The following is a 24,089-nucleotide window of genomic DNA, read 5'->3' on the forward strand; positions in this document are numbered from 1 at the left end:
TGTTTTCCTTGCTGAACCTTTAAAGACACAACATGTGTCAATTCAGCTTGGACTGACCTTACAAAAATAAATCCTAAACATACCTTGACTAAATGTAGCTGCTTCAATCTCTGTAACCAAAAAGCCAGCTTTTATCCCCCTACCAAAATAATTTTAACTTACCCTGAAAATAAATAGATATGAAAGTCATCCTTACTGCGTATGTTAAAAATGCGCAATAGAACATTCCCTGCTTAAAAACGAAATTCTAACAGCGTGCCCTGGCTTTTTCAGTTTTCCCAGTAAAAGTGAGCTTAATTTGCTCTGCTTTTTTGAAAAACTTTCACCTAGCAAACAGCTGCTAACCCCAGTTGTCTGGAAACGCCAGGGGAGGGGTGTGGGAAGTGTTGATTTTTTTTTTTTTGGTAATTCTGATGAAGGTTTTTCCATTTCTGGTGATCAGATGGGAAAGCACTTTTCCAAGAGAGCAAGGGAGCAGGCATGTCCGAGGAGGTGTGCGGTGGCAGACGGACAGGCTCCCTAAATGCTACCCCTCTGAATGGAAGCCCTTCATTTGTGCATATGCAATTAAGCAGCCTTAGAAGGAAGAAAGCTAGAAACGGGATAAAAGGAACCTTTAATCAAGAAGCTGAACGGTCTAATTCAGGATAATAGAGGGGTCCTTACTGTTTGACACAGGAGGGGTGGGGGGTGTTTTTTGTCTCTGGGAGCATTGGCTTCATGATCTAACGACCCAAAGCAAAAGAGAAGGAATGCAGGACACTGCTACTTGACCTTCTGGTGTCACGTCTTGCAAGCTAGATTGGGGTTGCTCTTTGCATGTGACCGCTAGGAAGCATCAGAAAACAAATACAGTAGTTTCTGTCATTTAAAATGGATATGTGAATTAGGCACTTTGTTGTTTCTGATGGGGAGCTCCCAGTTTTTCTGTAGCAGTGCCACAGAGTTTCAGCTGCTGCTTTGCAGGAAGCTGGGCAGGCTTTCTTTTAATCCATCTGTATGCCTAAAAAGCCTCTCCTTTTAATAACAGTTGCTAATTTTAATGTTGGGCCTAGGCTTTGAAACAAGAAAACACATGAAAGAAAGAAGGTGGTGAGAGAGGGGAACCTTAAGAATGCCTCGCTTTGAAATTGTATTTATTTATTTTTTAAATAAGATATTTGACCAGAAATCACCGCGCTTTCTAATTTTCCTTACTGCTAAGGATACCCACTGCCAACGCGTGTGATTTACTCACGGTGCTGTAGAAGCTGCTGTCACTGCAGAGGAGCGTGCTCAGCCTCGCTCCCTCCATCCCATCGCCGTCCCCGCTCACATCCCTGCAGAGCCGGGGACGCTTTCATGTTGCTGGACCTGACCTGCCCTGAGGTTTTCCTGGCCACGCTGGGAGCTGGAGGAGTGTCCTAGGAGGGAGAGATTGAAAATGTTGTGGTTTAAAGAGCTGCCAAAGCATCCTTTACTTTACCTTTTGATTTTTTTAACTGTGTTTTAATTCTCCTCACCACAGATACTACTTCAAAAAAGCAAGCGACGAGTTTGACTGTGGTGCAGTGTTTGAAGAGATTTGGGAAGATGAAACAATTCTGCCCATGTACGAAGGAAGGATTCTTGGGAAAGTAGAAAGGATCGATTGATGGCATCTGTGTTTCTTAAGAAAATTTAAGCTAGAAAAGTCTTTGGACACACAACAGTAGTGATGACAAGGAAAAAAACTCTGAAGGAAAGTTTTGAACCAATGAAGAAAAAAAAGTGAAGTCTCTGAAGACTTTGCTGAATTAGCCTTAGAGGAAAAAAATGGCATTTATTATTCATGAGTTGGGTACTGAGATGATAAAAACCCTGAACTATTTATTAAAAACATGACCACTGTTGGCTATTGGAGATGCAGACTGTGTTTGAGAGACTTCCATACATAATATATGATTTCCTGGGGATCTGAAATCTATGGACTAAGAGAAACTATGTATAGCTTACCTTAACAGTAATCCTTATTGATATTTATTGAACAGTCTGTTTTCCCTTAAGTCCAGTTTTTGGATATGCTGCTTTAACAATGGAGAAGAGAGGGGCTGGGAAGTGGGGTGATGGGAGGAAGGATTATTTTATTTTTTTATATTGTTCCCACTATCTAAAATTTAGGAGTATGGCCAGGAGCGCATTCACGATTTTTTTTTTGAAGGGGGAGGAGGGAAGGACCGATGTTGTGCCCAATATTTCTCCAAGTGAAGATAAAACTTCTAAAGGAATAATAATAATAATAATAAAAAAGAAATAAAAATACTGTCCTACCATCCATCTAGAGACCGGTGCATTTTAATCTATGCTGCTCTAATTTGAAATAAAGGTCTTAAGCATGAAATATGTTAGATGCAATATAACACCACCAACTTGCTATTTTGTCCATGGATTTCTGTGGTGTGAGGTTTTTGCTTTGCTGCTGTCAGTGTTGAGGGGGCCGTGTGGTGTCCAGCGCCTATCTCAGTCGAGGTGAGCTAGAGCAAAACCCAAGTGTGGAAGAGCTGTAGAAGGAGCCATCCAGTTCCCATTTCCATACGTAACACCCCAAAAGGACACATGGCAAAAGCCAGGTTAAAAACCCGCATGTATCCCACACAGCTAGCTAATTTCTTAGCCACTCTACTTCAATGTTAGCACAACTTCTATTTAAACGCCATGTAACTATGACGAGGAGTATTTTCAGATCGTTGTGGAGCGTGTGATTCGTTGTGTGGTGGTTTTTGGTGGTGTTTTTTTGTTGTTGTTGTTTTTTTTTCTTTTTTTTTTTGCCTTACCCTCACGACACCCATTGAAGGCAATGGGAGGTGTCAGCCCAGGCTCTCTGCAGCCCTTTGGGAAGCTTCACGTGTGCGTGCGTGTGCGTGGGTGTTAGGACAGCGCGACCCTTTCCCGAGGAGGACCTTGCATTTCTACAGTTGGGTTTTGTGTTGATTAAGTTAATCTGTGCATTCTGTTTGCCATTGCTACTTCGTGTAAGTCTGTATATATTGTAGAAAATGTATGGTGGAAATATTAATACACTATCTCTAGTGTTGTTAAAATTTAATCAGTACAGTACCTGTGCCTGCATGGTGTTACTAGGCCATGCGTCGCCCTATATTCAGGGTTCAAGCTTTCCCTTGTTTGTTTAAGGGGTTTATGTATAAATATATTTTATGCCTTTTATTACAAGTCCTGTACTCATGACTTTTGCCATGGCATTTTGTTCTACTTATACTGTAAATTATGCATTATAAAGAGTTTCATTTAAAAAAAAAATTACTTGGTACAATAATTATTGTAATTAAGAGATGTAGCCTTTATTAAAATTTTATATTTTTCAAATTAATATTGTCTGACTTCTTTCTTTCCACCCCCTGATGTCTCAAAAGGTTTCTTCTCATGTGTGGTGGCAGCTGAAAACAGAGCTGAGCTCTGCCCTGCCTTCCTTCCCTACCCTCCTTGGCAGGAGCTGCTCCTGCCGGGAAGCATTTGCAGCTCCAGTTGGAAAGGCAAAGCCTTGGGCTGGACTCGAGTGCAGTGATTAATTAAATCACGCGCAGGTCCTTCAGGTGACTCGGGTACAAATTTGGCATGGCCTGCAAACCTGCCTGATGGGGAGAGAAAGGCAGAATAGAGGAGGAGGATTTTCTCTTGGGATGCTGAAGCCCAGGAGGGATTTCTCAGACTCCTAATTCTGGCTCTCTCTGAGCAGCCCATGATGGCACATCGTGGGCTTCGTGGTGAGGTGATGGAGGGTGGGCACGTCCCTACCAGGTGCTCCTGGCTCCCAGCTCATCTCCATCAGCCACCCGCAGCACCTGCCCGAGCCACCCCCACCTCTTGGCTCGCCTGCCTGCCTTTGGGAGGGAGCTGAGGGGTGAGCTGCTGACCGTGTGCCCGTCCTCACGCTGGTATTCGTGGCACAAAACCTATTTTATAGATGAACGACCTTAATTTGTTCCTGAGGGAAGCTGCCCATACCAGGGCTGGATTTGTCTCCCAGCTGTCGCTCAGACCTTGCCTGTCTCAAGCAAGTAACCCTGGGAAAGCAATTGTGGAAAAGCTTTTGGTCTGTCCTGTTGGTAACCAAAGCCAGCCTCTTTTCTTCTGCTAGACCAATGGCACCAACTACCTTTTTTTTTCTTTTCCCTCCACCCTATTTTTTCTGTGAGGTTTTAAATTATCTGGGTTATTTTGTGTGTTTGAGAAGACTTCATTTAAAACATCAGTAAAACTTCTATCAAAGGGCTCAACTTCACACCGAGTACACAGAGCTCGGGACTGAATCCCGCACTTAAAGGGAGCCGCAGGCAGTTTTACACATTTAAATGGATGGTGCCTTGTTTTAAAAACCATCTGAAGTTCATGGGGTTCATCTTAATTGATAAGCTGGACATAACGGATGGGTGTAGGGAGACTTCAACAACATAAGGGAAGAAAGATTTTTTTTTTCTCTCTCTTTTTTTAGTCTACCATCAAAGGTTGGGAACTTAGCACTACATCGTAGTATTATTTTTCTTCTGCTATTAAAATGAATCACACTGTGCCTAATTCTTCTTGGGAAGATAAATGCGTTTGAGGCAGCTTGAAGCCATTCAGTGCCTCACAAGCCTTTGCATCTTTCTATCAATGTTCCAAAATACTCACCTCTGTTTTTTGGATGTCTGTAGAAACAAAATATAAAATGGCTTCAAATACATGGCAGGCTGTTTAGCGGAGATGAAAGGGTATTTGAATAGTCTTTTAAAAATGAATGAAAAGTGAACACTCTCTTCTGTTTCAATTATAAGTGGGACATGGAGATCGTTAGATACAACCTTAATGTGTGACACTCTGAAAGTGTTCAGCTACCTTCAGCATTTCAGAAACATTTTGTTTTTCCGCCTGTCTCGGGGTAAAGATGGTGATTACAGCTCTGTCTTGTCAGCATTTAGCTGGAATGGCAGCGTGGGAAAATTGCACGGTTACGACTTTAAAAGTACAACTTCGATTTTTCTTAAATGACACGGGAAGATACCTGTCTGTCTGAGGGAGCACAGCCCTCCCCAGCACCCCAGGGCCCAGATTTCCAAGCCAACATCCCCCTGCAAGGAGCCGTGCTGCTCAGGCACTGCCTCACCACCCAGCACCGTGCCCAGCACCGAGCTGTGCAAAAGCAGCGCGGAGCAGGGCTCGCTGCAGGAAGGAATGTGTGAGCGAGACCTAACTGCTCCATACGCCTAACTCACGCTAATACTTAACACTTTGAGCATTTTTCATCTTCAAAGCCTGCTGGAAACATTCATTAAGGCCCCGCAGCACCCGCGGAGGTAGGGGAGCTGCCCGCTTTGGGCTGCAGCGCGGCGCGTAATTGGCGGCGTGGACGGGGCAAGTGGCAGCCGCGCCGGGCAGAGAGCTTCAAAGCCGTGGTTCTGCTCTGCAGGCTGGGTCATGGTCCAACAAAAACACAATTAAAACGTGTCGACGGACCTGTAACAGTCCTCGGGAGCGTTTGGGCCGGGTGGAGCCTGGAGCGAGCAGAGGGCTGGGGGGCTGTTATGGGCATGCATTGCCTGGAGGCTTTTTTTGGGGGGAAAAAAAACACTTTCCCAAGTGCTTCACAGCTTGAGTTTGCTGGGGAGGTGTGAAGAAGTGCAACGGTCTTGCTCCATCCCAAATGGAGCCTGAAGTGGTGGGGAGTGGGGGCTGGGTTAGGGTTGTGGGCAGGAAGGAGGCTGCAGGGACATCTCACCTCGCCATCGTCCGAGTACCCCGAGCACGGGCACTGCTCTTCCTCCAGCAGCAACCAGGCTGCTCCGGGACACAAAGCAGGCTCAGCCCCCGCTGGCAGGTAGGTCAAAGCCGATGCATGACATATTTTGCTCCCCTGCCTCTAGCCTGAATGTCTGACGTCTGCCTCAAAGGCGGCAAAACTTCTGAGTCAGCGTCCAAAAACGCACGAAGCTGCCCCCGATATAACAAATAAAAATCCGCCAACCCCCTCAAGCCACGAGTCCTGTCTGATTCCTCAATTCCTGGCTTTTGGCGTGAAAGCAGGAGGCCGTGACGGTGTGACTAAGGGCACTGACTCACCCTGCTCTGCCCCGCGTTTGCCATCGTCCCCCAGTCCTGTGCCACGCCACCACCAGAGGGGCCGGGAGTTTCCTCTCCCTTGCCCGACACAATTAATAGCAGCCCAAGTACATCGGCCCTCTCTGTAGCCTTTTCCAGTGCTTTCCTGCACACCAGTTTGTCAGACCATAAAGCAAAGACATGACCATAAGGGTAGACTATAGGCATGAAACCCCCTCCTCCTCCTCCTCGCAGGTGCCCTGGTCCTGCAGTGTCTCCGTGCTGCTGCCCCCCAGCATTTCTCAGGGCTCTGTGAGTTTTTTTTCCCCCCATCGTGGGAAGTTTATTCCCTCTGAAACCAGGAGGCAGCCGTGCACCGGCCAGGCTGGCACCTCTGCTGCTTCACACCGCTCACCGGATTGCCAATGGTTGTTCCCTTCTGCTTCCACCTTCCATTAACCTCATGTTCCTCAAGCACCTTCCTCCAACTGCTCTGCTCCAGGAGCAACCTCAGATTAATTAAAAAGGAAAAAAAGTAAGGAACGCTTGGGCTCTAAATGAGGTTCCTATCCCATCGCTTTCCAACGTGCTCTCTATTAATCACGGAGTCCAGAAAACACCCACACTGAGGAGGCTGGAGGATTATTTAAAGCAAATCATCTTCCTTCCCCTTCTGTAAAAAGATCAGAACTGGTTCTGGATAGGGAAAGCTGCCCTGGTTCAGGCCCTTTCAATTATTCCCAGCAACATCCTCGATTCCTGCCCCGGCCCTGCCCAGCCTCCTCGCACAGCCCCCGTTCGCTCCTTCCCCCGTGGCTTCGTTAGCATGTTACTAATCATCACAGAGTCCTGGGCTCAGTTTTTCTGACATTTAAACTATGGCATGCCGTATGGCCTAGACTCTCTTTAGATTAAATGAATTTTGTGCTGCGTTTAATCTTCAGGGAGCACTGAACCCACGCAGCCAGAGAGGAGGCTAATTTTGGACACCACATCTAGGTGATAGCGTAATTTCAGGCAATTTCGGCTGACCTCCCTGGGCAATGCCCTTCATCTCTTTCACGAGAGGATCTATTTTTAGGGAAGAAAGCCCATTAAGTCTTGTCTTCCTTAATTCAGCGCTTCACTCGGTGTAATTTGACAGGTAGATTTTTTTATTATTATTATTATTATTTTTAAAAAGAAAACAGAAAGACCCTCTGGGAATTCTGGCTTTCAACATTTGTCTTGGGCCCTGCAGGAGTCTGGAACACCTCTGAACCCCACGGCTTTGAACCAACCACCTCTATTCCCGATGCGTGGCGCCTGCTCTGCCTCCTCATCTGCAGTCCCGGCGCTGCCACGGCCCCATCCCGCAGCTAAATAAATGGGATGCGTGGCCAGGGTGCTCCTGGCTTGGTTTTTCTCCTCCCTCCCCTCACAAAGCAATGAATCCTGGAGAGATGCTGATGTTTTGGCATTGTCCCTGTGAGGGGCTTGCCCCCAGCACCAACAGCCTGGCCGAGCAGCTCCCTCCTCCCTCCCCAGGCTGCCCGCAGGCAGGGGCTCTCCGAGGTGTGGGGGAGCCCAGGTAACCCTCAAGATCTCACCTAGACCCAAATTATGAACAGCAAAGAGTCCAGCAAAAAAACTTTCAAAAAAAAAAAAAAAAAAAACTCCAAAAAACCCCAGAACCTGCAGGTGGCTGCAGCAGCCTGGCAGAGCTTGGAGCAAAAACTTTGGGCGTTTTCTAAAGATCTTGGTTCCTCACATCCTTACATCACTGAAGGTTTGGGGCAGCCCTACAAACACAGCATCAGATTCTGATTGTTTCACAGCCAGCTGCTAAGCTGGCCATCCCGGAGAGGTAACGCACTGCAGGATTGCACTGGCAGACACGGGATAGGCGAGGCACACGCGGTGCAGCCGCAGCAGCCACCACATACAACAGGATGAACGTCCCCAGTCAGCTGTGTTCAGAGACCGACCACCCTCCCAACAGCCCCAGCAGGATGGAGAGACAAAGGGCAGTGTTTAGGACATCGGCCCCAGAGGAGATGCTGGAAAACCAAAGGTGGTTTGGGAATACTGACAGGCACACAGGCAGGGAGCCCGCTGCAGCACGGCCGGGCAGGGGTTAAAGCCCGCAGCGCCTTGCTGCCATGCAAAAACCACCCGAAACACCGAGTTTTGCATTGAGATTCAAATGCCCGGATCAAAGCAGAGCTCCAGGAAGGAAGGGCCAATTTAGGTTGGAAGCGGAGAAAACTTTCTCAGCTAACTTCTGGGAAGCGAGGGAGGCAGCCGGGTCCCGGAGAGCTCCCATCCAAAAGGTGCCTCCAAGGGAGACGGCGGCGGCGTGCCCGTGGGAGGGAGGAGGTGGCTCCCTCTCCCTCCCTCTCCTCCCAGTAAGGGAACTGGCACTGGGCACTGGCTGACAGCACACCCCGAGCCCTTTGGAGAGCGCTCGCCTCCCAGTCCGTGCTCCCTGCCCTTTGGGGCCGGCCTCTGGCCCGCAGCGCAGCATTTGATGGAGTAGCCAAAGCGCCACTTCCAACTTTTTCTTCCTTACGGTTCGTTCCAAAGCAAACAAACAAACGAAAAAAAAAAATCATAAAAATGTTTGAGAGTTTAGCTCTGCTCATTTACGACCATCTCAGCTGTCCTTTCTCCTCCGGGATCTGCTGCCTGACCTTGGTGAGGCTGCAGGAGGAGGGAGAGCTCTCACCTTGCCCGCGGGCCGGGGTGCCAACGGAGGGAGAAAGTGTCTTGTTCTTGTAGCATGGAGTGCTTTTGTGCTTCAAGGCTTTGTAGATTTGCAATGCCTTTAAAAACCCTCGCAACTGTCCAACATGGGGTGTTTAATTACCAGGTAAAAGAATTTTTTTAGACTCCATTTAATTATTTGATTGCACAGTAACCAAAGAGTGTAAGAGGGCTGTAGCCAGAAGGCACTTCAAAGCAACGCCTTGATGTTTCTTAGTGGGCATTAATGGTTTCTGAAGGCAGGAGATTGTTTAAAAAAAAATATTAAAACCCTCCTCATGATCCCGCCAGCAATCTCAAAAAAATGCATAAACACTGGAATCCTCTGCCAGGGAGGAAAAAAAGAGTTCAAAGGGATCTGAGAGTTTTCATGTAAAGTTTAGAGTTTAAGGCGTGACTGTTGGCTACGGAGCCCCACTGTTTGAACTCTTGTTTATTAAAAACAGTTTCCCAGCATTTCACAGGGTTCAGAAAGACAACAGTAAAGTGCAGCCTTTTTCACAGGGCACTGTTTAAAGGCTCCATTGATTTCTACCTATATGTTTTATCCTTTTCTTTTTTTTTTTTTTTTTTTTTTTTCTTGATCAAATGCTGCAGTCGAGCACAATATCCAAGGGAAGGCTGAGCTGGGTACAAGGAGGAGAGAACTGCTCTGGAAGAAGAGTTTTGCTCTGTTTTTAAAGATACTTTTCAGCTGTTTGCTCCAGACGCTCGGTGCCCCAGAAGGCTGGATGACAGCAGCGTAAGGAAACGACAATTTGGCTGGCCCAGAGCTCCGACGGCCTTTTTGATATTATCGCCAACCCCCAGCCTTTGTCCGAGAACGAGCCTCAGTCAACGGCCAGCCAAACAATCACCACTTGGAAAGGAAAAGGAAAAAATCAGCTTTTTTCTCAGGGTGGGAGATAACCTCTCAGCCTGTCCAGTCTGGGCACGCACCTTATTTTTGACGAGTGCACCGCCACACCACGAGTTGTCTCATTCTGTGCTCAAATATTGCCTTTTTTTTTTTTTTTTTTTTTCCCTGTGGCTTCAGCCAGCCTCATCTGCTTGAAAACCCCTGTTTTTTAAAGCCAGGGCTTTCTTTTCATCCAAGAAAAAAGCAAACCGAGGGGGAGAGGGAAGCGCAGCACGCTGCAGCTTGGCCCTGCCGGCGGTGGTGGGGGAAGAGCGGGGCGCAGATCCCTGCAGGACAAGGAGAGGAGCTCAGGGATACGTGGCAGCACTGGGAAAATCCTGCACTGTCCTGGGAAAAAAGCTTCCAGCCGAGTGTTTTAGCACGTTCTGAAGCCTAACTGGAGAGATCTGAAGATAACACAGCCCAGAGCCGCCCAACCTCAGCCTTTAACAACAGAGGCTAGCATCCATCCAGCGCGGGCCTAGAAGTATTGCCAGAAGACGTTATAAAAGGCACATTAAGAGCAGAATTAAAGCAAACATAAAACAAAACAAACAGAACCATCTGCTGAGCAGGTAGCCTGAGAATAAACCCCTTACTGAGGCCGTTCCCAAGGCTGAAGCCCCAACTCCAACCCCAACTTGGGTGACCCTGGTTGAGGTCCCCACGCCGGAGAGAAGAGCAAACGGCAGAGCAGGGTCAGGGACAAACACAGCAAAGGGAAAAGAGGGACAAACAATGAGAAAAGAGGGACAAAAAAAGGGAAAAAAGAGGGTGTTTGGGAAGTGGGCAGGGTTTTGTTTGAGTCCCTAGGCTCAGCCCTGCCAGGCTCCTCTGCAAACGTGGCTGGGAGCTGGCGAGGGACATCGGTCTTGCTGGGAATGTCCCCAGCAGCTGGAGCATTTCTACATCTCCAGTGAGGCAAAGATGCGTGTGTAACGGGGTAGGGCAGGTTCAGGTGAGGTCAGACCTTGGGCATTTCAATCACACGCTGGATTTTGCACCAGAGGGGTCCCCTTCAGACCCGAGGACAAGAAACATCTCCTGACCGAGAAGGTGCTCACGTGGGAAAACACACCGTGTGCTGCACAGCCGGGGAGAGAAACCCAAACTGCAGCAGGGAAAGAAGCTAAAGGAGGAAAAAAATGAGTCCAGAAAGAAAGGAAGGACAGAGCACCAGGCTTCTTGCAGTGACTGGCAGCTGGCAGAGGGCTGCCTGCAGGTACCTGCTCCTGCTGCTGCTCTCCTGCCATCCCCACTCGCAGCAAAAACCTCCCTGCAAACCCCAGGGATCGATGGAAAATATGAACTTAATTTCGGGTTCTGTTTTCCTTAAATCGGCGCAGTTCCAGTAAAATCAGATTAAAATACCTCCAGTTCCTGATGTTTGGGGATATTTAAAGTCAGATCAAAGCGCTTCTAACCAGCCCTTTTGGTAGCACGTTTGATGAGAAACACAGGTGCACTAATACACGGAGCTCGCAGCCGGCCTGATTTAAATGCTGCCTTGCAATTCTGCTTCTGATCCCCTTAAATATCAGCTGGGGGCGAGAGGAAGGAGTGGATGGATAATGTTTTAATAGAGGACTTTTTTTTTTTTTTTTTTTTTTTTTTCTGGATGCAATTTGAGCTGCTTCACTTTCTGCGTGAAAACTTGCTCACCTCCCTTTTTTTTTTTTTTTTTTTTTTTTTTTCCTATAATAATTACAAGGAGAAAGAGCCTGTCAGACAAGGGAGAGCCACGGAAAGGTGAAGTGATTTACAGGCCAGAGTCTTTCAAGCGCAAAATGTTGGCTCATGCTTGCAGGGAGCTGAGCACGAGCTCCACGTCTCGCACAGAGCCCCGAGGATCCGACCCTGACACGTGGGCACATTTTTTATTGTTTCGTGGCACGCCTGCAGAGCCCGCTGGCTCTGGTGGCTAAGGGGGGGGCTGGACCCTCTCACCTGGCTCCGTGCAGGTGAGGAGCGGGGCTGGGGCTGGTTTAGCCCCAAAACCACCACTGCTGTCGGATGGGGAAGCTCTCCCGGCCCCACAGCACACGGGACTTCTGCAGGGAGCTCCCCCGAGGCACTTAGATGGGAATTTTTGCTTTTGGAGATCAGGGAACAAAACCCAACCGTGCTCAGCAAACGGGACTGGATTCAAGATAACTCTGCAAAGTGAACCCCAAAGCAAACAGTGCTGGTGCTGACAAGCAGAGCTACTGAAAGCAAAGGAGAGCTGCTCCAGGGCATCCCTTCCCCATGTTTTGGGTACCACCGTTCGTCAGGAATTAATTCCAAGATGACTCCTTTCGCTCTTGGCACTCGTGGCTCGCCTGTCCTGCCTCCAGACAACACCTGCTCTGTTCTAAACATACCCCGCTAACCCCAGATGAAGGCAAGGCTAAACTGAATTTTTTGACAAGGCCAATGAAAAGTTGTTGCTGTCATACGTCAGGAAAATCAGCACCTTTCTTACAAGCCCTGGTTTCTTACCAAGGGCTCAGCCCTGGTTGTTGACAAACGACGCGACCCCAACAACTCATCCCCAGTGAGACAGGATGGAAAGTCGAGTAGGATTTTCTCTGCTGGGAGCTTTCAAGTTTTATTGTGTGCAATTAAAATGCAGATGAATAACGTAGTAAAATAATAAAAACCTCCTATAAAAGTGCCCCAGAGAAACAAAACTGTCAAAACACAAGGAGGAAATAAATTTTAAATAAAAAAAGAGCAAACATTGCTTTCTCTCAAAAAAATCATGGAAGTTTAAACAAACTCCTTGTTATCGAGAGAGAGCAGTCAGGGGTTTGGTTACAGCTTCCCATCTGCTCGTCTACAACTCAAGAAGGTGGCTGGAAACACAAAAACCTCCAAAATATGGGATGTCCCACCCAGCCCAGCAGCATCGTGGTGGCATCTCGCCGCCAGTGCTGCTGTCCCCACCTGCACCCAGGTGGCACTGCCTGGGGGCACTGCCTGGCCCTGCAGAAGGGAAAAGCAGAGGCACCTCCCTGCCCACGGGTTGCTTTGGCTAGCAAGAAATTGCAAACGGCCCCTAAGAGTCAGAGTTGTCGACTTTTTTTCCCTTTTTTTGCAGTAAAATCGCATTGAAAACGCAATCCAAACCTTGCTGGTGCTGCGTGGTTGGGGAGTGGGTGCATTTGTAGGTGTGTTGGTTTAATCGAGCTACTGTCACATTACAAAGAAGAGGCATAAAAATAAATTAAAAAAAAAAAAAAAAAAAGGCTTTTGGTCAGTTCAGTCACTTGGAAATCAGAAGATGCCAGATTTCTTTTTCCCACTTAAATTAAACACAAGCACAGGTGAGAATAAAGTTACAACAGACCTGGATGGGGCTGGATGCAGCTGTGGGGTGGGTGGCATGGTTCCCCCTCCAAGCCCCACCTCAGTTTTACACGAGCAGGTGTCGCAGCATGGGCTAAAGCACCGTAAAACCCTAATAATAAAAAGAAGGAAGGATGCACTGAATTCACAGACTGCTTCTCTTGTGACAAACGACAGGGCCGAATAACAAACGGGGCCGATAACAGCAGGAAAATCAACCTGGCACAGCCTGGGTAACGTGCCCTGGGCTGTGCACTTCGGGCACCTGATTCAGCAGGGATGTAAAGAGAGGGATGTTAACTGAGAGGGCTCCAAGGGAAGGCACTGCTGGGAGGTACAAGCTTGCTCTGGTCTGTGTTCAGATGCTCTCAGCAGATGCCGTGCACGTTTTGGGTGTTATCAGAGCTCAGGTGATCACCGCCACCACAATTCATCTTCTGTCAGCTTCATCCCTGGGGCTCAGAGCCCTTCTGCAGGGCTTGTCCCTTTGCAGCCCTATTTCCCCCATCACATCGACCCCTGCCTAGCTTGATGGATGCAGAGGCAGGGCTGCACTGGTGGCCAGGCAGGATAAAAACACAAGAACACCCACCCCCAACATGTAAAAACACCCTAAAAACATGGGTTTTAGCTTAGGCAGGATGGCCTGCTGCCGTGCAGCCACCTGCAGCCCCCAGCTCCAGCTCCCCTGATGTGCACCCCCGGGGATTTGCTCCATTTGGAGCATTTCAGAGCAGCCCCCACCTTTCCCAGCAGCTCCCGCACTTAGAGCTGTGATTTTCCCCTTTCGTACAGCCACTGCTCTCCTGTTATCTCTGAATTCACATGAACGGCTTCCTTTAAGTTCCCCCTTCAGCTCTCACTCCTTCCAACAACGTTTTGATGATTTTGCTTCCCCCAGGCTCCTTCTCCCCATCTCCCCTCTGTCCAGGTCACTGCGGGTGGCTCTTGCCACGGGGTTACTCAGGTTAGCGATGCTTTTAGCCCCCCACCCCTGCATCCTGCTCAGCTTTTACCCTGCCTCCTGCCCAAAAATACCAAAGCAGTGGCCACAAGAGCCCTCGGGGGGATGCCATGGGGGGACATGGCCACGGCTGCTCCCTCCTCGCACATCCCAAGGGGACTGGGCCAGGGCCGGGCCCTGCCAGGTCGCTGCTTTTGGCTGAAGCTCTTCTTTCACCACTCGAAAGCATTTCCTTAAGGCAGAGCCTTCTCTGGGGTGCAGGATCTCTTTCTTGCATTTTATGAGTTTTTTTCCTAATTACGGAATCTCTTTCAATCTAGACCTCCTTTGATCACGGCCGGCCCTGGAGAGAAGGCGCCTTGTCAGGATCGACTGAGAAAAGGAGGAGACGACGGACGTGAGCGACCTGCCCGGGGTGACTGAGAGCAAACAGCAAAGCAGAGATGGGAACACAAGCTGAGAGCAGCCAAACTTTTAGAGAAACCCCAGGACAAACCTCCCGGCCAGCCCACAATCCATCACCACGTCCTTCAGGTACACTCTTGTCAACTGGGAGCCAGGGGTGAGCACTTGGTGAGCATTTTTGCTCCCCATATTCAGGGCGGATGAGTCGGGGCCGTTCCCGATGCCATGGGATGTCCGATGGGGACTTCAGGGCCAGGACCCGCTGCTGGCACGGGAGGAAGGCGCCCGGTTAATCAGCACCGAGGAGACCCCACTCCGCTTCAGCTGGCGGATCACAAAGCCCTTCCCATAAACCCCGGTTAAATGAGATTTCTTCAGAGGAAGGCTATTTTCAGTGCCACTCTGATTATTTGCCCTCTGTTGTCTTCCATAAAGGATACTGTGAAGTTAATGATCCAGCCATGGAATTTTAAATAGCTGCTTCATGACTAACAACATGTGCTCCGGATCAGCTCGAGCCTGTATTTACATATTTCCCATGATAAGTCAACATATGGTTCTTGTTTGGAACATGGACTTGCTCTCTCCACATTATTACCAGTTTTTTCCCCCTTTTCACAATCGCAGGGGAAAAACCTTTCCTTATAATTGTTGTTAGAAGAAGTGCCGTACAAATAAGAAGCTATTAGGGTAACCAGGAGCCTGCTAATTGCTTTATTTCGGTTCCTACTCGATCCCAGACCCGTTAGTCATGCAGGGGCTCAGGCTGCACCCGCCAGCGCCGTGGGATGCTCCAGGTCAGCTCTCACCATCACGCTCCTGGGCCACAAGCAGGGATTTCACAACCCTCCTTGACAGCTCGGCCATGGCCTTCTTTGGGAAACTTGCACTAATAATGATTTGAATTTCTTCCCTTTTGAATTTGCAGTTCTAAGCATGCAGATAATTTGTACAATTGTTTTTTTCCCCTCTGTTTCCCTCCCCACATCAAAGCGGCGGTTGATGGCTGCGTACAAACATCCTAGCTGCACTCGCATGGCACGGCTGGAAGCGCAGCAATCGGTGTTTTCCAATTTTTTATTTATTTTTTACATCTGGAAGCACAGCAATCGGTGCTTTCAGATTTTTTTTTCATGTCTGGAAGCACAGCGTTCGGTGTTTTCCAAGCCCCGGTGCTGTTTTCCCTGGTGCTCCGCTCCCCCGGCTCCTCGCTGCCGATTCAAGTCCCGAGGCTTCAGCGATTTCCTTTGCGGAGATTATTCCACATGGAAATGGGCTCCAACCATGAAGAATGTTTTCCTTCAACCCAGTCACAAAGATTATTTCCTTTATTTAATCTCATTACTCCCTCTTGAACCGGGCTGAATAATTCCCGTCCTCCGAGGGTATTTACGCCCCTCAAACTCGCCGACAGACACCGCGTCCCACCCTGAGTCATCACTTTGCCAAGCTAAACACGTGTAACTCTTTTAATCCTTCCTCATAAATCAGTCCAGCCCTTTCATCGGTTTTATTGCTCCTCTCTGAATACCGTCCCCTCGGTGACGTTGTTCTGCCGTGGAGGTGCTCGGAGGTGCATCCCAGGTGAGATCGCAGGGCTCACGGGCACCACGTCCCCTCCGATGACCTTGGTGCAGCTCACGGGACCCCTGCGTGGTGCTGCAGCCCCTGCTGATAGGAACAAGGACCTGGGGGGCTCACTGGGGCTATCCTACAAGTGCTTGTGGGATCAAACCCCTGAATGCCCATTGTGACCTTCCTGAAGAGGTTTGGAGCTCGTGTCACCCCACTGAGGTCCCCCGTGTGGCACGACCATACAGAAGTGGTGGTGCAGAGGGGGCTGTGTCAGGGGCTGCACCTTGCTCACCAGTATTTGATGCACCAGAAGGGCCAGGCAGGAATTTGCTTCCCCCTCCTGAACCCTAATGGGGCAGTCAGGGAGGTACGACCATGTCCAGGTCATCCCCTGCCCACCTCACCCACTGAAATCCCACACGTCTCACGGGGTGGCACAGCCCTGGAGCCAGCGTGCGGCCACACTGCAGCTCAGCCCCGAGCAGGGCACTGAGAAACAAGCAGTATTCCCATAAAAACCTGCTGTAAAATCGCCGCAGAGATGTGAAGCGTGCAGCCAGGCCTGCGCCGTGCACATAGAGCCAAGGACTCAGCTGCTGGACCAGGGAGTACTGGGGGCACGGGGGGGAAAACAAAAAGGGTGACGAGTCCCAGGTGGCTTCAACGTGATCCGGGGCAGGTGCCGTGGCTGACACTGGGGTTATGCTGGATTCACACCGGTTTAACTGGCCTTTTGTAATTAGTCTGCTCAAAACAGGAGTCTTTAGGGCTCCCTCTGAGATCCATACAGTGATTACGGCTTCCTATGGGTTGCCTGTGCTCCGTTAACACCTCCAGCTCCTGTCGCTGCTGCTGTGCCAGGGAAAGCACAGCCTTGCCAGACAGAGCAGAAAGGGAAATGTGCACTGGGATGGAGAGCATGGCCGGGCTGAGCTGTGCCATCCCCTGGAGCCTGCTCCATCACACACCATGCAGCATCGGGACAGGACGGGCAGCCTGGCCGTGGTGCAGCGATGCTCAGAGGATGTTACAGCAGCCTGGACAGCAGCACCTGCCTGCCTGCAGGGTGGGGAAGGGGCAGAGCACCCCTCACCCTAGAGACACTGCTTAAAGGACACCATGCTGGTGCTGGCACCAAAGCCTGATCTGCTGATTGCGCCTTTACAAGGAGCTCAGGAGCCCCAGCCCTCCAAAATATGGTCCAGAAGTGCAGCCATGCCCAGTTTCTGGTCCCTCTGGTGACAGCCCAAGGCCCCTCATGCTGCAGAGCCCCACAGCTCTCTGCTTTGAGGCTGCTGCCTTCGGTTAATTCCCTTCGGCTGGCAGCAATGCCACGATTCATAACAAATAGCCTGTGATAATAAATACCTTGGTGAGATCAGAAGATCCTTGAAGAGCCTTAATAAAAAAAATTAATAAAAAAAAATATCAGGGAAGCGCAATTTGGTTCTGTTCTCAAACACTTTTCTCCTCTCCCCTTCGCAGAAGGTGACGGCCACGCAACTTCTACATTTCAAAGCTCCCCGTCTCATTTCATGTAAAGGAGCAGGCTGAGGGCTTTGTGCTCTCCCCAGTTTTGTCCGGCAGTTGTCCCACTAACCAGCCGCCAGCGGAAAGGGATTTCTCCCTTCACCTGCTGACAGCATTTTCGCTTTGAAAGCGCCGAGTTGACTGCTGCTTAATTAGTGCTGTGGTGAGCTGGTCACTGCGGGCTGGGACTACGGGAACGAGCTCATCCATTCACTCCTGCTCTCGCCTCGCATGCCCGGTGCTGAGAAGCCAGCACAGCCCCAGCTGCCCCCGCCGGCAGCTCCTGGGGCTTCTCCTAATGGCCCCGTTTAAACCATGAAACGCCGCTCAGAAGCCTTGCAAATAAACGCAGTGCGCTTTGTAAAAAGAACAGAGATGGAGATGTTCTGAAAGAGAGTTTCCTTTCAGACCCCAGGTACCCCGAGGTGCTTTACAAAATAATGTTAGGGGCCTGCCGGTGGAAGCCAGCTCTGAATTTGCCTGATTTTGCTCACACAGAGCCCGGGCTGGAGCTGGCCCTACACAGGAGCTGAGGTCCTGCCTTCCCCTCCCACCAGGGACACCCTGCTTTGCACCCCCACACAAATACATCGGTAAGGACAGCAGGGTCCCAAAGGAGTTAGATCACACAGCAAAGCAGTTTTCTGGGTGAAAACGTTCAGATAATGAGGAGGGACCAAAGCAGGCCCAGCCGAGGGAGCAGAAGATGCTCGGGGTGCCCCCAGCCCACTGGCCACCTGCGGGCACTGCTGGTGGGAACACGCTTGGTGTTATCAGGGGGAAAATCTGGGTCCCATCCACCTTTCTGAAATATTCAGCTGCTCAAAGAAGCATCAGACTCTGAAGAATGTAACCGTTTCACCTATTTGCAGAGGAACACATGGAATTATCACTGATATTTGTGTTTATTCCAACAGCACCTAGAGGCAGCGACGGGCCAGGACTGTCCTGGGGCACGTGGTAGCAGAATGGAGCAGGCGACGGGTCCACAGCACGAGGGCAACGATGCCTCCAGCCCCGTGCTCCACCACCCTCCTGTGTCACCCACAGAGCACAACAAAAGCAGTTCCGTCAGCCAGCACTCCCTCCCCAACCAGACAAGTGGATACTTTTATAAAACTCACATTTTTTCCCTTAAACATTATTTTATCTCGAAATTATCAGCAGCAAATGAAGACAGAGACTTTTTGCCCAGGCTACAGTGCCCGTAGCAGTCAGCATCTCTGCAATCCCCTCCTGCAGCTCCCCATCTGATCGCTGGGCTGACAAATGTGCACGCTTCCCTTTGTGTGCTGGTTTGGATCCATACAAAATGCAGGATAAGTTTCCTTTGAAGAAAGTGGGAAAGGAGCATGGCAGCAAGCCTGGGTAGGTATTGGGTTACTTTCTGTAATTCATATTTTCTCTAATGAGAGGCTCGCAAGAAAGATACTCCTCTGGTCGCTCTTCGAGTCAGACAGGTACAGCAGCGAGTGCACCAGACAGGAATTTGTAAGCTCGAGATGGCTTTGAACCAGCTCCCAGGATGTGAGCACTCCTGAACTTTAGAAGAATTTAGATCCAAATCTGGATCCGTGCTTTGTGGTTGACCATTTAGCCCACTCCCCACCGCATTACGTGTGTGCATATGCATACAGATTTTCAACAATGACCCGAATCAAAACACGAGATGTTAACAACTTTTGACTTCAAGGCAGTTGTTGGCATCTCAATTTTGCAAATACAAGACAGAAAACTGAAAGGATTTACACAAACGTTCCTAGCATTTGACTTTCAGCACTTTCCTGGAAGCATTACTACATTTTGCAGACTGCCTCAGCTCAAAACAGTTAGAAAATAAAACAGGACGCAGGAAACACTACACACGTAGTAGGTGCACCAGCTTGTATGATGCCCGTGCCAGACCGTGTCATCAAATCCTTTCTTGGTTCTGGGATCAGCACAGCAACCTCCTGACACTCAGACATCCTCCACCAGAGGACTGGAGACAAGACAAGAATCTTGAGCAAATGTGGGATTCCCTGCCTGCAGCCCGATACCTTCCCGGGAACTGCAATGAATTTATCAGGAGTGCTTCGGGCCAGGAGGAAGGGTAATAAAGACAGAGAGCTCAGGCCAAAGCAGTTCCCCAAACACATTCCAATAACCCGGAGATCTCGGATGAGAACAATTCTTTTAATCTTTTAACGGCATTTCAGATTTATTACTCCATGGGGTGGTTGCAGATACTTTGAGGAAGTTCTGCCCGCGTAGCTACAACCGGCTGTGCTAGCCACGGCACGGCTCTCTGCTTCCTGGCCAAATAAGCCTGCAAATACTCTTCCCTGGATATACCTATGAATTACCACAATTAGTTCCCATGCAGTTACAGTGAGGATGCAACTTTGAAGTTCTCCTTTTGTGAGCAGTGGGGTCGGTAGGAGTCATTCCTTGCAGGGACGGTGGCGAAGGAGCTGGGATGCAGAGGTGTAAGGACAGCCAAAGGGTGGAGGTGCAACCTGTAAACCTGATAATCGGCTTAGAAAATGTCCCACAGGATTTCGTGGCATCATTTGCTGCATTTTCACAGTGGATATGTTACGAAAATGGACAGCAGGATACCTAAAATCTAAGTTTTTTTATCTCTAAAATTATTTTTTCAATAGGCTTTAAAAATAGACAACCCTTCATTAATCTTCCCTCTCGCTGAGAGAAGCACCCATGGAGCAAAAACCTAGATTTGGCCCTCGAGCTACATTTGGTGGCTCTTGCAACCTGGAAAGCCCAGGCTGTGCTAAGAGGAGGAAAAAAAAATTCATGGAAGAGGAACTTTTCCTCCTTTTGAAGTCAGAATGGATTTGCAAGGGTCTTATGTGATGAGGGGACAGTTTTAAGTAGAGGGGATACGTGTATAATTTTAACCATGTAAATAGTCCTTTGCAGCCTGGGAATCTTCAGACGTTTCAAGGCTTTAAGAAGTTGGCAGTGCATACTTGTTAAAATCAGTTTAACCACTTGCCAAGAGGTTTAAAAGAAAGACGACACCTATTTTGCATGAATAGTGATATTACTCTGATGAATTTAGTTATACTAATGGGAGAGCTTAAAGAATATGCTCCTGCCCATGACGGATTTTTTAAGGCAAATAATAAGGTTCTGGAGGGTGTAACCTAAAATAGACATTTCATAAAAGATTCATCCTTGAACAAAAATGTCATGAAAGCATGAAATGAAAAATAGACGACAATCAGAATTCCTCTTGAAGTGCTTTGTAGTAATTATTTTAAAAAATCCTCACAAAAGGCTCTTTTCAATTGCAGAATAGCAAGTGAGGTCTGTGTGGTTCAAGGCCAAATAATTTCTGCAATGGAAAAAACAGCTTCAGTTCTTCAGCTCTGATGTAAGGTATTCTAAATGGGCACGAGCTTCAATTATCGCTTTCTTTTCCTCGGCTTCAGTGAGCCATGAATTACCCACAGATAAACCCCCTGCTCCTCAAAGCGATGACCAGCAGCACTTCACTCCTTAACGCTCCCCATCCCACAGCGACACCGAGTATCGCAGCCTCCACGTGAGGGCTGGGGGCTGCGTGGACCACACAACCCTCAAGGAGCTCCGAAAACCTCGTGGATGGGACTGGAGCCCTCCCTTTGCCAGTCCCCAGCTGGACTGGTCATACTGGTGGAGGGAGCCTGCTCCTGGGCGACTTACAGGAGTGGTGTTGGGAAGGTTGGACCTTTCCTTTCCCCTGACTCTATCATGTCCCACTTGCACCCCACAACCATATTTATTTTAGTTTATTTTAGAATAAAATAAAGAAGAGAACAGCTCTACTGGGATCATCTTTGGGTACTGTTACTGGTATCATCTCTAGGTCCTTTTAAATGACTGCCATTGTCGGAGCATGTCACCACTACCATGGTGACAGATCTGCTCTAGATGATGTTTTCCTGCAGCGGAGGTGCACTTTTAAGTCGTTTATAAGTTATAAACAAGCCTGGAAAGTGTCAGCAGCTGGGTTCACCCCATAGGGAAGCTGACCCGCACCCCACAAAGCAGTGCTACTCTCCCACCTCACATCTCAGGGGTAGCCCAGGTGGAAGCTGGCAGAGCAGCACGCAGAGGAGATACCCCTGGGGGAGCTCCAAAAGCACGGCCACCAGCCGAGCCTACTGGGCTACCCCTCGAGGCAGGACAGCTCCTGCCTTTCGTGGGTTTTGTAGCGGTGCCCAGCCAGCAGGTCCTGGCTGCCGGCATCTCCCACAACCCAGGGCTCACCTCGCTTTCCTCTCCTTCATTTTTTTTCCCCTTCTCAAGTCTCCTTCAGGAAAAGGCACTTCCCAAACCACCGAAGCAGCGAGCGGCCGCTCCCCGCAGCTCCGGGGTCGCCCAGCGGTGCCGGATCGGCCCCTGGGGAGAAGGGGAGCGGGCAGGGCAAGACAAAGGGCTGACATTGTTTATTGTACGTATAAATGTTGGTGTTTTTAATGCAGGCAGCCTCACCCCAAGCCCACGCCGTGCCTCCCTCGCTCGGAGGGGCCAGGCTGCCTTCAGCAGCCCCGCAGCCCCGAAGCGCGGGTGACAGGGGCGGCATTCTTCGCTCGAACAATAGCGACTTGTTCACAGCCCAATACCAGGCTGGTAAAACTCTGAATTTTCAAGTGTGTTTGAGTTGGGGCTTAGCTAAACAAAACTCATTTTCCATGCAAGGCTGGGGATTCTCCCAAGCTGGACGCGTTACGGCCCCATCTCGGACCTTCTCCTTTTCCCCAGCACGGGTTCCCCACTCTCCCCGTGTTTACGCTCGTTTCCCTTCTGGCAATTCTAATTTTACATTGAAAATCCTCCTGGTCCTTCCTAAAGCTAGGGCTGACCCACATTTCAGACGGCAGTGTTTGAAGCAGAACCTATTCCCCACCCCACAGCCCCACCAGAAGATTTTAATTTTAAACTAACTGCTGCGCTTTGTTTCCAAATGCTTTATTTAAAATTACTTCAATCTGTAGCTTTCCGAAACATTATTTTCCCTTTTCTCAGGCTTTTCTGTGCTTTGCATTTTCCCCTCCTGATTTTTAGGACTTCTCTTTCTTCTTTCCTGAGGAAACACTACCCTCAAAAGCAGGTCTCCTGCAAAGTGCCTCTGGACGCTCCCGCAGATGCGTAACCCCTGCGCCTCAGTTTACATAGGTGTAAAAAACCCACAGAGTATCATTTCCCTGCCTCAAAGAAGCACGGTGAAACTTAATTAAATTAAGTAATGCCTACAAAGGGATCCTATATCCTCAGGTGGACAATCTATATGGAAAACGCACTTCTAAGAGCGCTCTGTAAGCGCTTCAAGATGAAGATACAGCATGAGGAGATCACAGGGACCTGGCGGTGCTGCTCCTCCTCCGGCCCCGGCACCGCCTCTGCATCTGTTTGCCCCCAGGGGCTTGCTTGGGATGCAGAGGAAGCACCCAAGGACCAGGAGCCTGCCCTGGCCCCCTGGGATGCTCTCTGGGGGGATGTGGCCGGTGTGGGACCAAGTGGAGGTGTCTGCACCCGAAGAGGTCTGCGCTCAGCTTCGGGGGAGCTGCTGGGGGGCAGCCACAGGGTCTCCCCTTCCTCCCAAGCCCCTTCAAAGACCTCGGCAGTGAATGATGTGCAGCTTTCCTGTGATGTGACAGCCAGCGAGAGGAGTGCTTACGATCAAGGAGGAGCGCGAGCTGGTGAAAGCAGCAGGATGCTCAGGCTGGGTTTGATGCCGCTCCTGTCCCGAGGCTGAGCCTCTAGCCCCGAGCACCCCCGGGGAGCCACCAGGCCACCCTGCTCAGCGAGGACAGCACTCGGTTGCTGCAAAATGAGGCAGAAGCCACATCCTCTGGGCTTGTGGAGAGAAAGCTGATGTGTCCCCAGGCAGGGGACGGGACAGGCTAACAGTGGTGGAGGGGACGTGGCCCCATCCCCAGGAGCTGCGGGACAGCAGCACCCATCTGCTGGGTACCGCCGCCCTCCTCCTCCTCACGCAGCAGCTCACCCTTCCCAGGGGAAGTCAGCCTTGTTAACAGGTGTGAACACAACCCAAAATATTTAAAAAGTTGTATTTTCTGAGAGACAACAACATAGCCACCACCCTGCCCACGCTGCCTACATGATGAACGCACGCACATTTACAGTTTGCAAGTACAAGCGAATGCATATTTCATCACAACAACATCACAGCCACCTACGACAACAATAATTAATGACTGCTTAATGGCCCCGGCTTTTTTAAGCATATGAATAGATTAAACAAAAAGAAAAAAAGAAAAAAAGAAAAAAAAGAAAAACTATAGATCATTCTGAGCTAGAAAAAAAGAGGTGTATAGATGTTAGATAAGGAACAATGAATAACATGTCAGCAATTTCTGAGTGACCAAAGTAACCTCGCCAGGTGCCGCACTTTTCCTCAGTTCTTCCAGGAAGGCTGTTTTACATTCTGCAGCCAGAAGAAAGAACTATTTTCAGTTTAAAAGAGTTTCACAAGATGGCAATGGAAAAGAAAGCTAAAGTCACCTTCTGGGTTCAGAAACCTCAGCTTTCCCATGCTGGGGCTTTACTCTGCCAGGGTAGAGTCCCCTCGACGCTTCC

The 24,089-nt window shown here is 49.4% G+C and overlaps 1 protein-coding gene and 1 long non-coding RNA gene across 4 annotated transcripts in view; one reads left to right on the forward strand and one right to left on the reverse strand.

Annotated features, from left to right (window-relative positions):
- Positions 1-2,755, forward strand: part of AXIN2 (axin 2) — a 24,912-nt gene extending 22,157 nt beyond the window's left edge. For all 3 annotated transcript variants that reach the window (XM_032199784.1, XM_032199786.1, XM_032199785.1), the window contains exon 11: positions 1,508-2,755. In XM_032199784.1, the coding sequence (XP_032055675.1) occupies positions 1,508-1,634 (127 nt within the window). In that variant the 3' untranslated portion in view covers positions 1,635-2,755. The remainder of the gene's footprint in view (positions 1-1,507) is intronic.
- LOC116496580 overlaps positions 1-21,835 on the reverse strand; it is a 25,943-nt gene extending 4,108 nt beyond the window's left edge. Inside the window, exons 1-2 of the long non-coding RNA XR_004254030.1 lie at positions 21,756-21,835; positions 1,238-1,403 (exon numbers count right to left, since the gene is read on the reverse strand). This is a non-coding gene — a long non-coding RNA (uncharacterized LOC116496580). The remainder of the gene's footprint in view (positions 1-1,237; positions 1,404-21,755) is intronic.
- Positions 21,836-24,089: the final 2,254 nt, after the last annotated feature.

Source organism: Aythya fuligula, chromosome 18 (genome assembly GCF_009819795.1).
Source record: "Aythya fuligula isolate bAytFul2 chromosome 18, bAytFul2.pri, whole genome shotgun sequence".
Lineage (NCBI taxonomy): Eukaryota > Metazoa > Chordata > Aves > Anseriformes > Anatidae > Aythya > Aythya fuligula.